A 15,478-nucleotide genomic window follows, 5' to 3' on the forward strand; every position below is an offset into this window, starting at 1 on the left:
TCAATTGGTAAACTTTACACTGAAGACTAGAAGTTACCTTAAATTGTTTAATGACACCATGAACTCCATACTCCAGTGGGTTAGAGCCAATTAATAATTCAGAGGTTCCAGCCATAATGTTTTATTCTATTTTGGCAGGGTATACCATTGGAAAATGGTAGCAAAAAATATCAGTTATCCAACCTCTACTGAACTGTAAATCTACAATTATAGAATCCACTCACTCCCTGATTGTACTGAATAAGTTGATACATAATTCAAAAGTTAGTTATCTATTATCATGGACAAATTAGAACCGTATCAAAATTTAGCCTGAAAAATAGATTGCACACACATACTTACATATGTACATACATACACACATACAGAGACAAATACGTGTGTGGCTAGATGTATGGATAAATATGTGCAAATACATTAAAATTGAGAGAGTCAATATATTTAATGTTTTATGGTCTGAAAGGTAAATAATGAGCAGAAAATAATATTTCGTATTCTATAGAACTTATACAACATTGTAATCTGTGTGAGTTATAATTTCTTTAGACTGAGTAACTGAAGGTAAAGGTTCCAAAAGGGACAATAAAAACATAATAATGAATGACATTTTTAAAAATTATATTTTAACACTATTAGCCTAAGTGGAATTGTACGACATTACTTAGAATGTCCGAACTAATATAAAGCTATGATCTCAGGTCACTCCAAATCGATAACTTCAATTTTTCTATTAATGACATTTCATACAGTATACTAGTCTAAACATTCCGTGTCTCAGAACCAGTACAATAATTGATTTAGCCTCTGGGCGCCGCTGTCCACCAATCACCAAGAGAAATTCAGGGAGAGAGAAAGGCTATTCTTTCCGGGTGCTGGGGCATGAAGCTCTGGGAGACCGAACACACCCGCTTCAGGATTCACTGAAATTAAGCCCCCTAATCCTAAACGCTCCAGACTAAGGTTCTGGACACATACTACAGGGGGAAACAGAGAATCCAAAAGGTAACCCAGACTCGGCTGCAGATTCAGGAGAACATTTTAAAGGAAACAATGGTCGGTGAGGAAAAACACAGAGGCTGCATGTGGCGACTCCTGTTTTGTTTTCTCCTGGGGAAGCTGTGGGAGACAAATGCTGCCCAGATCCGCTACTCCGTTCCCGAGGAGATGGAAAAGGGATCTTTTGTGGGCGACATCTCCAAAGACTTGGGGCTGGAGCCAAGGGAACTGTCCGAGTCGGGGACTCGCATTGTCTCCAAAGGTAAGAAGCTTCATTTCTCTCTCAATGTCAGAAGCGGCAGCTTAGTCACCGCCGACAGAATAGACCGGGAAGAACTCTGTGCCCAGAGAGTCCAGTGCCTGCTGTATTTTAATATTCTGGTTGAAGATAAGCTGAAAATCTATTCAGTGGAGGTGGAAATAACTGACATTAATGATAACGCTCCTCGCTTTTTAGCTGAGGAGCTAGAATTAAAAATCAGTGAACTCACAGCTCCGGGAACACAGCATAGCCTGGAAACTGCGTATGACCGGGATGTGGGAGTGAATTCTCTTCAGAGCTATGAGCTGAGCTCCAATCATCACTTCTCCCTTCAAATGCAGAGCGGAGACAATGGGATGAAGTACCCGCAGCTGGTGCTAGAGCAGGCCCTAGACCGGGAGAAAGAGCCAGTTCTCCATTTGCTGCTCACAGCATGGGATGGAGGAGAACCAGTCCGTTCTGGCACTGCTAGAATCCAAGTGACTGTCCTGGATGCCAATGACAATGCCCCAGTGTTTACCCAGTCAATGTATACTGTCAGGGTTCCTGAAAATGAGCCCCAGGGGACAGTGCTACTCACAGTGAATGCCACTGATGCAGATGAAGGAATCAATTCTCAGGTAAGATACTTTCAAGTGAAAAGACCTGAGGAGACATCTCAAATATTCCAACTGAATTCTGTAACTGGAGAATTATCAACCTTACAAAATCTAGATTATGAAGAGGCAGAATTCTATGTGATAGAAATAGAGGCTAAAGATGGCCTTGGCCTCAAGGGCAGAGCTAAAATTCATGTCATAGTTCTAGATGTGAATGACAATGCCCCAGAAGTGACTATCACCTCTGTCACCAACTCAATCCCTGAAAATGCTCCCCCTGGGGCTGTAATTGCTCTGTTCCATGTACATGATCGAGATTCTGGTGAAAATGGTCGAGTCCTGTGTTCCATCCCAGGTGATCTGCCTTTTAAATTAGAAAAGAAGGTGGACAATTACCATTCACTGGTGACTGCCAGGGCTCTGGACAGAGAGGAGGTGCCTGAGTACAACATCACAGTGAGAGCAAAAGACTTTGGGAGCCCAGCTCTGTCTACAGACACTCACATCCTCTTGCAAGTGTCAGACATCAATGACAACCCACCCACTTTCAATCATGCAGCCTACTCTGCCTACATCCAGGAGAACAATCCCAGAGGAGCTTCCATCTACTCCTTGACTGCCCAGGACCCAGACAGTGAGAAGAATGCTTTAGTCATCTACTCCATCATGGTCAGCACTGTGCCCTCAGAAGCACCACCACTGTCATCCATTGTCTCCATGAACTCAGAGACTGGTGTTCTCTATGCTCTGTGCTCCTTTGACTATGAACAGTTCCAGGAATTTCAGCTGACAGTGACAGCCAGGGACTCTGGGGACCCTCCTCTCAGCACCAACGTGTCCCTGACTCTGTTCATCCTGGATCAGAATGACAATGCCCCAGAAATCCTGTACCCAGCCTTCCCCACAGATGGCTCCAGTGGAGTGGAGCTGGCCCCACGCTCTGCAGAGCCAGGCTACCTGGTGACCAAGGTGGTGGCAGTGGATGCAGACTCTGGCCAGAATGCTTGGTTGTCCTATCGCCTGCTCAAGGCCACAGAACTCGGGCTCTTCTCCGTGGGTCTGCACTCAGGGGAGATAAGGACTATGAGGACATTCCTGGACAAAGATGCCCTCAAGCAGAATCTCATCGTGGCAGTGACAGATAATGGAGAGCCCCCTCTCTCTGCCACTGTCAGTGTCACTGTGGCAGTGGCTGACAGCATCCCTGAGATCCTCTCAGATCTCAGCAGCCAGGCCTCCTCTCATCCCCAGGACGACCCCCTCCTCACATTTTACCTGGTCATCGCAGTGGCTGCAGTTTCCTGCTTGTTCTTTGCCTTCATTGTCCTTCTGCTGGCTCTCAGACTGAGAAGGTGGTGGATGCTGCAAGTTGTCCAGTCTGCAGGTGACCATGTTGGAGGAATCCCCTCCTCCCAGTTTTTAGGAATAGATGGAGTGAGAGCTTTCCTTCAGACCTATTCCCATGAGGTTTCTCTCACCACAGATTCTCGGAAGAGTCAGTTGATCTTTCCTCAGCCCAACTATGCAGACACCTTGATAAGTCAGCAGAGCTGTGAGCAAAAGGAGCCTTCACTACCTACTCAATCTTTACTTCAAGGAAAAGATGAACAAGCATTTTGCCAGGTAAACTTTATTCAATAGAATAAAATTACAAATTAATTTTCAGGAGCTAGTGTCTGCTTTCTCTACTGTTCTCTGGAGTGGTCTGTTGCAATTTTTAGTTATTTTGTGATGAATATATCATCTCAGAAGAACTCAACTCCAGTAAAACTATTTCTGTACTGCAAGACCATGTAGAACTTGAAGGTATGGTGGTGATCATTCAATCAATACACAAGGAATGAAAACTAATACCCAGAAAGTTTAAATTATTTTCCTGAAGGCACAGTATTGGCTAAACTACCTCTCCTTTAAGAATTGCTCCATTAGGACAAATCTGTGACCCACTTTGAGATTCCAACTTTAATATCTTTCATACTCACTCTCTTAAGCACCCAGTGATTTTAAAAATAGGTTGTGTATAAGTATACATTCATATGTATTTATACATATATGTATATCTGGATGTATACATATATGAAGGAAGTTGCTGCTGCTAAAATGAATCTTCAAATGAAAACATAATGTAAAGGCTAGTTGTGGTAGCTGAAATATACTCACATATAATTTCCACTTCTTTAGAGAAGTTAAAATAAGTGGATTATCTTGTCCTTTTGTGTTTTTATAAATTCTTGCTGGATATTGAGATATGTGTAGGATGGCTGGATTTCATGAATTAGGGAGAAGTACAGCAAGTGGGGTAACACTCATTCTCTTTTATTTAATTTTCAATATGAACTTTTCTCTTATGTAAATGTCTATCTTACTAAATCATGACTTTTGCATCTGTGAAGTTCCAGTTATTGTGCCCAGCCATAATTTAGTTCTGATTCCATCAGTCCATGGAGGGGTTCTTCTCCTTTGAGCAGGCATTGAACATTTCAGTAATAGTGTCATTCATTGTGAAGTCTTACACTATCTCAAGGCACTACCACTCTATTCCACACGATAGGTGGCATTTCTATTTCTACAATAAGAGGACCAGCCTGCATGCATATGAAGAGAGTAATTTCCTCATTTCCTTAGAAATATCAGATCCTTGAGGAACTGAAAAACTTTTCAATGTTCAGTTGTTTTGAGATAATGGTCAATATTGCTTTTGATTTTTCCTCATTTCTAAAAACTATATTGCATTTCAATTTGTCAACTTGACCCTGAAGAAAATTGATTACATTAAATTGTTTGGTGGTATTATGGATTTCAAACTGCAGTGGATTAGAGCCAGTTGAAAATTCCAAGGTTACAGTCATCATGTTTGTGCCATTTTGTTTGAGAGACCATAAAAAAGTGGTAGAAATAAACTTTGGTTGTGTGACCTCTACTGAACTGCAAATCTACAATTATAGTATGTATTCAATCCCTGATTGTACTTGGAAAGTTAATACATAATCCAAAAGTTAGTAATTTAGTATCATCAATAAATTAGCACGATGTCAAAATATAACCTGAAGAATTTATATACCTGTTTACATGTACATATGTGGGTATATATATATATGTATATATATATACACATGCATACATACATGCATATGCACAAACACACACACACACACACACACACACACGGACCAAGAAATAAATGCATGGCTAGACACTTGAATAAATATGTGCAGATACACTAAAACTAAGAGGGTCAATATATTTACTGTTTTATGGTCTGAAGGGTACATAAAGAACAGATAATAATCTTTTCTATACTATAAAATGAACACATTATAATCTATGTGAGTTATAATTTGTTTTGCTTGAGTAACTGAAGGTAAATGTTACAAAACCTGACAATAAAAAATATTCTAAAGGTTGACAATTTTAAAAATGACAATTTAACCCTATTGCCAAACTGGAATTGTAGAAGATTACCTACAAGGTCTCAACAAACATTAAACCTATAATCCTATGAAGCTATGATCTAAGGTAACTACAATTCTATGACTTCAATTTCTTTGTTTTTTATTTAATATTTTATTTTTCTTCAATCACATATAAAAACAATATCTAACATTCATTTTTAAAATTTGTGAGTAGCAAATTCTCTCTCTTACTCCCCTTTTCCTCCTTATCGAGGAGAGGAATGTAATATGTTATACATGTGTAGTCATGCAAAGCTTATTTCCATGTTAATCACGTTGGGAGGGGCGGAGAGGAGTGGGAAGAGACAAGGAAAAAAAAAGCAAAAAAAAAACGAAGGAAAAAATATATTTTGATCTGCATTCAGAATCCATCAGTTCTTTCTCTGGAGATGCATAGCATATTTGTCAGATTCAATTTCTTTCTTAATGAAATTCCGCACTTTTTGACAGTCTAAACACTGTCAGAGCATATGCAATAATTTATTTATCCTCAGAGCGCTGCCGTCCACCAATCAGAAAGAAAAACTCAGGGAGAGAAACAGCCTCTTTACGGGAGTTAGGGCGCAAAGATCTTGGGAGACCATATCCACATCCTCCAGGATGCAGAGGAAGTAAATCCCCTAACCCTACATGCTCTCAACTTAGTTTCTGGACACATACTACAGGGGGAAACAGAGAATCCAAGGGGTAACCCAGTTTCGGCTGCAGAATAAGGAGAACATTTCTAAGGGAAACAATGGTCGCTGAACAAAAATACAGAGGCTATATGTGGCGACTCCTGTTTTGTTTTCTCCTGGGGACGCTGTGGGAGATCAGCGCTGCCCAGATCCGCTACTCAATTCCTGAGGAGATGGAAAAGGAATCTTCTGTGGGCGACATCGCCAAGGACTTGGTGTTGGAGTCGAGGAAACTGTCGGAGCGAGGGGCTTGCATTGTGTCCAGAGGTAAGAAGTAGCATTTCGCTCTCATTGCCAGAACTGGCAGCTTAGTCATCGGGGACAGAATAGACCGGGAAGAACTCCGTGCCCAGAGGACCCAGTGTCTGCTCAATTTTAATGTTCTGGTGGAAGAAAAATTGAAAATCTATTCAGTAGAGTTGGAATTAACCGACATTATTGATAACGCCCCTAGGTTTGCGGTAGAGGATCTAGAACTAAAAATCAGTGAATTCACAGCTCCAGGAACCCAGCATCTCCTGGAAAGTGCATATGATCCAGATGTGGGAATGAATTCTCTTCAGAGCTATGAGCTGAGCCCCAACCATCACTTCTCCCTGAGAGTGCAAAGTAGAGCTGGAGGAATCAAATACCCAAAACTGGTGCTAGAGAGGTCCCTGGACCGGGAGGAGGAGCCTGTTCACCACCTCATGCTCACAGTCTGGGATGGAGAAGAACCAGTCCGTCCGGGCACTACTAGAATCCAAGTGATTGTCCTGAATGTAAATGACAATGCCCCAGTGTTTACTCAGACATTATATACTGTGAATGTGCCTGAAAATGTACCCCAAGGATCAGTGCTGCTCACAGTGAATGCCACTGATGCAGATGAAGGAATCAATTCTCAGGTAAGATACTTCCAAGCGAAATTACCAAGGAAGACCCCCCCCCAAATATTCCAACTGAATTCTCTGACTGGAGAATTACCAACCTTACAAAATCTAGATTATGAAGAGGCAGAATTCCATGAAATGGAAGTGGAGGCTGAGGATGGCCTTGGGCTCAGGAACAGAGCCAAAATTCATGTCGCAGTTCTAGATGTGAATTACAATGCCCCAGAAGTGACTATCACCTCTGTCACCAACTCAATCCCTGAAAATGCTCCCCCTGGGGCTGTAATTGTGTACATGATTGAGACTCTGGTGAAAATGGTCGAGTCTTGTGTTCCATTCCAGGTGATCTGCCTTTTAAATTAGAAAAGAAAGTGGACAACTACCACTCACTGGTGACTGACAGGGCTCTAGACAGGGAGGAGGTACCTGAGTACAACATCACAGTGAGAGCAGAAGACTTTGGGAGCCCAGCTCTGTCTACAGACACTCACATCCTCTTGCGTGTGGCAGACATCAATGACAACCCACCCACTTTCAGTCAGGTAGCTTACTCTGCCTACATCCAGGAGAACAACCCCAGAGGAGCTTCCATCTACTCCTTGACTGCCCAGGACCCAGACAGTGAGAAGAATGCTTTAGCCACCCACTCGATCATGGTCAGCACTCTGCCCTCAGAGGCACCACCACTGTCATCCATTGTCTCCATGAATTCAGAGACTGGTGTTCTCTATGCTCTGTGCTCCTTTGACTATGAACAGTTCCAGGAATTTCAGCTGACAGTGACAGCCAGGGACTCTGGGGACCCTCCTCTCAGCACCAACGTGTCCCTGACTCTGTTCATCCTGGATCAGAATGACAATGCCCCAGAAATCCTGTACCCAGCCTTCCCCACAGATGGCTCCAGTGGAGTGGAGCTGGCCTCATGCTCTGCAGAGCCAGGCTACCTGGTGACCAAGGTGGTGGCAGTGGATGCAGACTCTGGCCAGAATGCCTGGCTGTCCTAGCACCTGCTCAAGGCCACAGAGCTCGGGCTCTTCTCTGTGGGTCTGCATTCAGGGGAGATCAGGACTGTGAGGACATTCCTGAACAAAGATGCTCTCAAGCAATATTTCATAGCGGCAGTGAGAGACGATGGGGAGCCCCCTCTCTCTGCCACTGTCAGTGTCACTGTGGCAGTGGCTGACAGTATCCCTGAGATCCTCTCAGATCTCAGCAGCCAGGCCTCCCCTCATCCCCAGGACGACTCCCTCCTCACATTTTACCTGGTCATCACAGTGGCTGCAGTTTCCTGCTTGTTCTTTGCCTTCATTGTCCTTCTGCTGGCTCTCAGACTGAGAAGGTGGTGGATGCTGCAAGTTGTCCAGTCTGCAGGTGACCATGTTGGAGGAATTCCCTCCTCTCAGTTTTTAGGAATAGATGGAGTGAGAGCTTTCCTTCAGACCTATTCCCATGAGGTTTTTCTCACCAAGGATTCTCGGAAGAGTCAGTTGATCTTTCCTCAGCCCAACTATGCAGACACCTTGATAAGTCAGCAGAGCTGTGAGCAAGAAGAGCCTCTACTACCCACTCAGTCTTTACTTCAAGGAAAAGATGAACAAGCATTTTGCCAGGTAAACTTTGTTCTGTAGAATAGAATTACAAATTTGTTTTCAGTGACTCTTGTCATTACTTTTTTGTCTCTACCAGTCACTAGAGATGTCTATTGAATTTTCTACCTATTCTGGCTATGATTTATGGTCTTAGAAGAATTTCTCTCCAGCAAAAGTAATATTAGCATCATACAATATAGAACTTGAAGATGCTGTAGAGATCATGCAGACAACACTCCAAATTTTAAGGAATGGAAACTAATGCCCACAAAGATCAAATAAATAAGCCAAGTTCATAGTAGTGACTAAAGTGAGTAAGCCTTCCTTTAGAAGCTATTCCATTGAGTTCAGATCCATGGCTTATTTTGTGACCAAAATTTTAATGGATTACAGATTCAGATAGCCAAATTTCCCTTTGAATTTTTACATATTTATGTACATATTTATATGTGTTTGCGTATATGTGTGTCTATGATGCTGCTGCTTAGATGGGTTTTCCAATCACTATTAGTTTAAAGGTTTGTTGTAGTAACTAAAATATAAAGACATAATATTTCCACGTTTTTAAAGCAGATGAAATGAGTGGATTGTTTTGTCCTTTTACTTTTTTGCTGGATTTTGAGCTGTGTAGTCTGGGTACATTTCCTGTATATGTTTGTTGGATGAAAGGGAGGTATAAGAAGTGAAGTTAAGCTCTTTTATTCTCTTTCATAATATTTTTAGTATAATCTTTCCTGTTAATGCTTTATAAATGTCTCTCTTCCTAATACTGACTTGGGAGATTTGAGTGGTTGAAACTTCAGCTTTTGTTTGCAAGCCTAATTTAGTTTGGATTCACTTTATTTGAAGGCTTTGTGACTTCTTGAGCCCAAGAATAGGTTATATTTTAAATAGGAACTGGACATTTAAGCAATAATTCAACACATTTTCATGCCTTACACTTTTTCAAGGGACCATCATTCGACTTTCATATGGTGATATGTATTTCTATTTCTGCCATAAGAGGACCAGCTTAGATAAATATGAAGAAATTTGTTTTCTTATTTACTTAGAAATATCAGATCATTGAAGTATTAAAGAAAATTTCCATGGCAATTGCTTTTCATGATAGTCAATATGCCTTTGATTTCTTTCTCATTTGTAAAAACAAAACTACATTTCAATCTTGACACTGAATAACAGAAGTTGCTTTTAATTGTTTGGTGGCATCATTAACTTCATACTCCAAAGGGGTTAGAGCTGATGGATAATTCCAAGGTTACAGTCATCATGTTTTCTACTGTTTTGTTTGGGATAACATAGAATAATGGTAGCTACTAACTTCAGCTGTGTGACCTCTATAGAACTGCAAGTTTACAAGTATAGGATACATTCAGTCCCTGATTGTACTTAGACAGTTAATACATATTTCAAAAGTTAACAATCTATTATCGTGGATAAATTAGTACCATCTCAAAATGTAGCCTGAAGAATAGATAACATACACAGATGGACCGAGAAATAAGTGTGTGGCTAGATATATAGATAAATACGCTGAAATTAAGAGGGTCAATCTATTTACTCTTTTATGATCTGAAAGGTACAGAAAGAACAGAAAACAAGCTTTTCTGTTCTATAGAACCTATACAACATTATAATCTGTGTGAGTTATGACTTATTTGGCCTGAATAATGGAAGGTAAAGCTTACAGAACATGACAATAAAAACATTCTAAAGATTGACTTGAATATATATATATATATACATATATATACACACACACACACATACATACATACATACATACATACATACATATTTTAACTCTTTTGGCCTAAATGAATGTGTACAGGATTGTCTAAACGGTTCCACCTATCATTAAAACAATAATTCTAGGAAGCTATGATCTCAGGTAAATCCAACGCTGTAACTTCAGGGTTTTTTTTTTTTCTTAATGGCATTAAATACACTATGCCACTTTAAACAATCAGTATCTCAAAACCAGTGCAATAATTCATTTAACCTCTGGGCGCCGCTGTCCACCAATCACCAAGAAAAATTCAGGGAGGGGACAAGCCTATTCTTTCCGGGTGCTGGGGCACAAAGCTCTGGGAGACGGAACACACATGCTTCAGGATTCACTGAAAGTAAGCACCCTAATCCTAAACGCTCCAGACTTAGGTTCTGGACACAAACTACAGGGAGAAGCAGAGAATCCAACAGCTAAAGCAGATTCGGCTGCAGAATAAGGAGAACATTTCTAAAGAAAACAATGGTCACTGAGCAAAACCATAGAGGCTGCATAGGGAGACTCCGGTTTTATTTTGTCCTGGGGACGCTGTGGGAGATCAGCGCTACCCAGATCCGCTACTCGGTTCCCGAGGAGATGGAAAAGGGATCTTTTGTGGGCGACATCGCTAAGGACTTGGGGTTGGAGCCGAGGGAACTGTCGGAGCGAGGGGTTCGCATTGTCTCCAGAGGTAAGAAGCCTCATTTCGCTCTCAGTGTCAGAAGCGGCAGCTTAGTCACCGCCGACAGAATAGACAGGGAAGAACTCTGTGCCCACAGCGCCCAGTGCTTGCTGAATTTTAATGTTCTCGTTGAGGATAAACTGAAAATCTATTCAGTGGAGGTGGAAATAACCGACATTAATGATAACGCTCCTCGCTTTTTAGCAGAGGGGTTAGAACTAAAAATCAGTGAAACCACATCTCCAGGAACCCAACATCTCCTGGAAAGTGCATATGACCGGGATGTGGGAGTGAATTCTCTTCAGAGCTATAAGTTGAGCTCCAATCATCACTTCTCCCTGCGAGTGCAAAGCGGAGACGATGGGGTGAAGTACCCGGAGCTGGTGCTAGAGCAGGCCTTAGACAGGGAGAAAGAGCCAGTTCTCCATCTGCTGCTCACAGCATGGGATGGAGGAGAACCAGTTCGTTCTGGCACTGCTAGAATCCAAGTGACTGTCCTGGATGCCAATGACAATGCCCCAGTGTTTGTTCAGCCTTTGTATACTGTCAGTGTTCCTGAGAATGTACCCCAGGGGACAGTGCTGCTCACAGTGAATGCCACTGATGCAGATGAAGGAATCAATTCTCAGGTAAGATACTTTCAAGTGAAAGTACCTGGGGAGACCTCCCAAATGTTCCAACTGAATTCTGTGACTGGAGAATTATCAACCTTACAAAATCTAGATTATGAAGAGGCAGAATTCTATGTGATACAAGCAGAGGCTCAGGATGGCCTTGGCCTCAAGGGCAGAGCTAAAATTCATGTCACAGTTCTAGATGTAAATGACAATGCCCCAGAAGTGACTATCACCTCTGTCACCGACTTAATTCCTGAAAATGCGCTCCCTGGGGCTGTGATTGCTCTGTTCCATGTACATGATCGAGATTCTGGTGAAAATGGTCGAGTCCTGTGTTCCATCCCAGGTTATCTGCCTTTTAAATTAGAAAAGAAGGTGGACAACTACCATTCATTGGTGACTTCCAGGGCTCTGGACAGGGAAGAAGTGCCTGAGTACAACATCACAGTGAGAGCAGAAGACTTTGGAAGCCCAGCTCTGTCTACAGACACTCATATTCTCTTACATGTAGCAGACATCAATGACAACCCACCCACTTTCAGTCAGGTAGCTTACTCTGCCTACATCCAGGAGAACAACCCCAGAGGAGCTTCCATCTACTCTTTGACTGCCCAGGACCCAGACAGTGAGCAGAATGCCTTAGTCACCTATTCCATCATGGACAGCATCTTGCCCTCAGAGGCACCACCACTGTCATCCATTGTCTCCATGAACTCAGAGACTGGTGTTCTCTATGCTCTGTGCTCCTTTGACTATGAACAGTTCCAGGAATTTCAGCTGACAGTGACAGCCAGGGACTCTGGGGACCCTCCTCTCAGCACCAACGTGTCCCTGACTCTGTTCATCCTGGATCAGAATGACAATGCCCCAGAAATCCTGTACCCAGCCTTCCCCACAGATGGCTCCAGTGGAGTGGAGCTGGCCCCACGCTCTGCAGAGCCAGGCTACCTGGTGACCAAGGTGGTGGCAGTGGATGCAGACTCTGGCCAGAATGCTTGGTTGTCCTACTGCCTGATCAAGGCCACAGAGCTTGGGCTCTTCTCCGTGGGCCCACACTCAGGGGAGATCAGGACTGTGAGGACATTCCTGGACAAAGATGCCCTCAAGCAGAATCTCATCGTGGCAGTGACAGACAATGGGGAGCCCCCTCTCTCTGCCACTGTCAGTGTCACTGTGGCAGTGGCTGACAGCATCCCTGAGATCCTCTCAGATCTCAGCAGCCAGGCCTCCCCTCATCCCCAGGATGACTCCCTTCTCACATTTTACCTGGTCATCGCAGTGGCTGCAGTTTCTTCCTTGTTCTTTGCCTTCATTGTCCCTCTGCTGGTTCTCAGACTGAGAAGGTGGTGGATGCTGCAAGTTGTCCAATCTGCAGGTGACCATGTTGGGGGAATTCCCTCCTCCCAGGTTTTAGGAATAGATGGAGTGAGAGCTTTCCTTCAGACCTATTCCCATGAGGTTTCTCTCACCACAGATTCTCGGAAGAGTCAGTTGATCTTTCCTCAGCCCAACTATGCAGACACCTTGATAAGTCAGCAGAGCTGTGAGCAAGAAGAGCCTCCACTACCCACTCAGTCTTTATTTCAAGGAAAAGATGAACAAGCATTTTGCCAGGTAAACTTTGTTCTGTAGAATAGAATTGCAATTTAATTTTCAGTGCCTTCTGTTAATACTTTTCTTTCTCTACCATACAGTAGAGAGGTCTAATGCATTCTCTAGTCATTCTGGCTATGAATGTTTGGTCTTAGAAGAATTTAATTCTGGTAAAACTATTATTAACATCATAAAATGTAGAACTTGATGATACTATGAAGGTCATCCAGAAAATACCCCAAATTTTAAAGAATAGAAACTAATGTCCTGAAAGGTAGAATAATTTCCCCAAGTTCATAGTAGTGACTAAGCTGAATTAGCTGTCCTTTACAAATTGCTCTCTTGAACCCAGATCCATAATCCATTTTGTAATTAAAATTTTCAAGAATTACAGATTTTTATTAAGAAACTCCCTTGAATTTTCACATATTTGGGTATATGTACACACTCACACATACATACACACATACACACACACACACACACACACACACACACACACACACACACACGAATCTGCTACTAAGATGGGTTCTCAGATCAATGCAGTCCAAATCAGAGGTGGAACCATTTCACCCTGTAGTTTCTCAAGTACAGCCCTGTGACTGAATCCAAACTTCACAGAACAAATCCCCTTAATGAAAGAATTTGTTCTGTAAAACTTGGACTCAGTCAAAAGTTGGAATCCAAGGACCTAGAAGGCCACTTGTGGCCTCAAGACTGCAGGTTCCCCACCCCTGGCCTAAATATTTGTATAAAGACATAAAACTGTCACTTAAAATAGTTGAAATGAATGGATTGTCTTGTCGTTTTCCATTTTTTGTTTTCACTGGATTTTGCTGTGTATAGTATGGCTAGATTTCCTGGGTATGTTTGTTAGATGAGAGAGAGAGAGATGTAAGAAGTTAAGCACTTTTACTCTTTCACAATATTTTCAGCATAAATTTTCCTCAATACTTTATCAATGTCTATGTTACTAAATGTCATCTTTCAGTTTTTGTATGCAGGCCTAATTTAGCTGTGATTCACTTTATTTGAAGGCTTTATGTCTCTGTGAGCCCATGAATAGGTTATTTTTAGTAGTAATTGGACATTTAAGTAATAATTCAACCCATTTTCATGTTTTACACTTTCTCAAAGGACCATTACTTTAACCCCTTATGATTAGTTGTATTTCTATTTCTATCATCTGAGGGTCAGCCTAGGTAAATATGAAGAGATTCATTACATCATTTCCTTTAGGGTATGAAACTTTGACCCCAGAAATTCTCAAAGATCATCACCTAAAAAAATATCAAATCCTTGAAATATTAAAGAACATTTCCATGTTCAATCACTTTGTCATGATAGTCAATATTACTTTTGATTTCTTTTTCATTTCTAAAAAAAATATCACATTTTGTCAACTCTACACTGAAGAACACAGGTTACTCTAAATTGCAGAATCATAACCTTCCGGCTCCAGTTTGTTATACTTTCTCTGTAAACATTGCTTAAACTCAGCTGCAATGCAGTAGAAGGCTCAGGGAATGAAATCATCATCAGACTGGAGGTCTGGTGATTGGAGGATAACAGCAACAACCACACATAGCAACAACAGCAGGCATTTTTACATAAGTGCATTAAGGTTTACAAAGTGCTTCATAGCCATCATCTCATTTGAGACACACAAACCCTTGGTTGTAGTCAATTTCTATTTATGACCTGCTTTCATTATTACATTTTTCACATTTCTGCATTAGGTTGTTTGGGAGAACATTTAAGAATGTAGTAATTAACTTCAGTGATGCTAACTATTTTGAACTGCAAGACCACGAACATACACAATCATATAATTTATTTAATCTCGGATATAATTTATTATCGAGTACAAATGAGTACGATGTCACAAAGAAACTTAATGTATAGATAACATATTCAGGTTGCTGACACTGCCACTTGCTATTTGTCTTTCATTCTCAAAGAGGACCATGACATCAGGGAGGTGATGCCATGGCATGAAAGTGAATTCTATTTAAGTGCAGGAAGGCTGTGCAAATCACCAGCCTCAGTAGCAAGATATAGATCAGGACAACTAGAAATGGCTCAGGAAGCAATGGGGTCTTTGGCCTTTTCTAGCTAGGGTCTTCAGCAGGTGTCAGTTGGACTGACACAAAGCCCATTCAATGATTAAGGCTTAATAAGAAATTGATCTGACAGGGGAAGAGACCCTTATGGTTTCTGACCAAAACAGAAACAATTGCTATTTACATTCGTTCTGAGCCAATCAGGGCCCAAACAATGATGAACTAGGGCTAGGCCTGGGACATATTGTCTTGCTGTCATTGATTGGCCAATATTCAAGTAGACATAGAGACAATTTGGGTATTCC

At 41.8% G+C, this 15,478-nt stretch overlaps 3 protein-coding genes across 3 annotated transcripts; all 3 read left to right on the forward strand.

The window, feature by feature from the left end:
- Positions 1 to 1,050: 1,050 nt before the first annotated feature.
- LOC118842054 (protocadherin gamma-A2-like) lies at positions 1,051 to 6,056 on the forward strand. Its single transcript, XM_036749723.1, has 2 exons — positions 1,051 to 3,480; positions 5,955 to 6,056. Exons 1-2 carry the CDS (start codon positions 1,051 to 1,053, stop codon positions 6,054 to 6,056), a joined length of 2,532 nt encoding a protein of 843 aa, XP_036605618.1.
- A 19-nt stretch (positions 6,057 to 6,075) lies between these two features.
- Positions 6,076 to 8,486, forward strand: LOC118842056 (protocadherin gamma-A2-like). The gene is given in 2 exon segments (XM_036749724.1): positions 6,076 to 7,147; positions 7,150 to 8,486. Coding segments are annotated over 2 exon segments (2,409 nt in total).
- A 2,212-nt stretch (positions 8,487 to 10,698) lies between these two features.
- Positions 10,699 to 13,333, forward strand: LOC118840737 (protocadherin gamma-A2-like). The gene has a single exon (XM_036748084.1). The coding sequence runs from the start codon at positions 10,699 to 10,701 to the stop codon at positions 13,144 to 13,146; it is 2,448 nt and encodes an 815-aa protein (XP_036603979.1). The 3' UTR covers positions 13,147 to 13,333.
- Positions 13,334 to 15,478: the final 2,145 nt, after the last annotated feature.

The sequence above is a fragment of the Trichosurus vulpecula genome, chromosome 3 (genome assembly GCF_011100635.1).
Source record: "Trichosurus vulpecula isolate mTriVul1 chromosome 3, mTriVul1.pri, whole genome shotgun sequence".
NCBI classification, from domain to species: Eukaryota; Metazoa; Chordata; class Mammalia; order Diprotodontia; family Phalangeridae; genus Trichosurus; species Trichosurus vulpecula.

Coding starts and splice junctions, on each gene's coding strand:
- LOC118842054 (XM_036749723.1), top strand. CDS start 1,051: ATGGTCGGTGAGGAAAAACACAGAGGCTGCATGTGGCGACTCCTGTTT. Junction 3,481..5,954: donor ATGAACAAGCATTTTGCCAG/GTAAACTTTATT, acceptor CTCTCAACTTAG/TTTCTGGACACATACTACAG.
- LOC118840737 (XM_036748084.1), top strand. CDS start 10,699: ATGGTCACTGAGCAAAACCATAGAGGCTGCATAGGGAGACTCCGGTTT.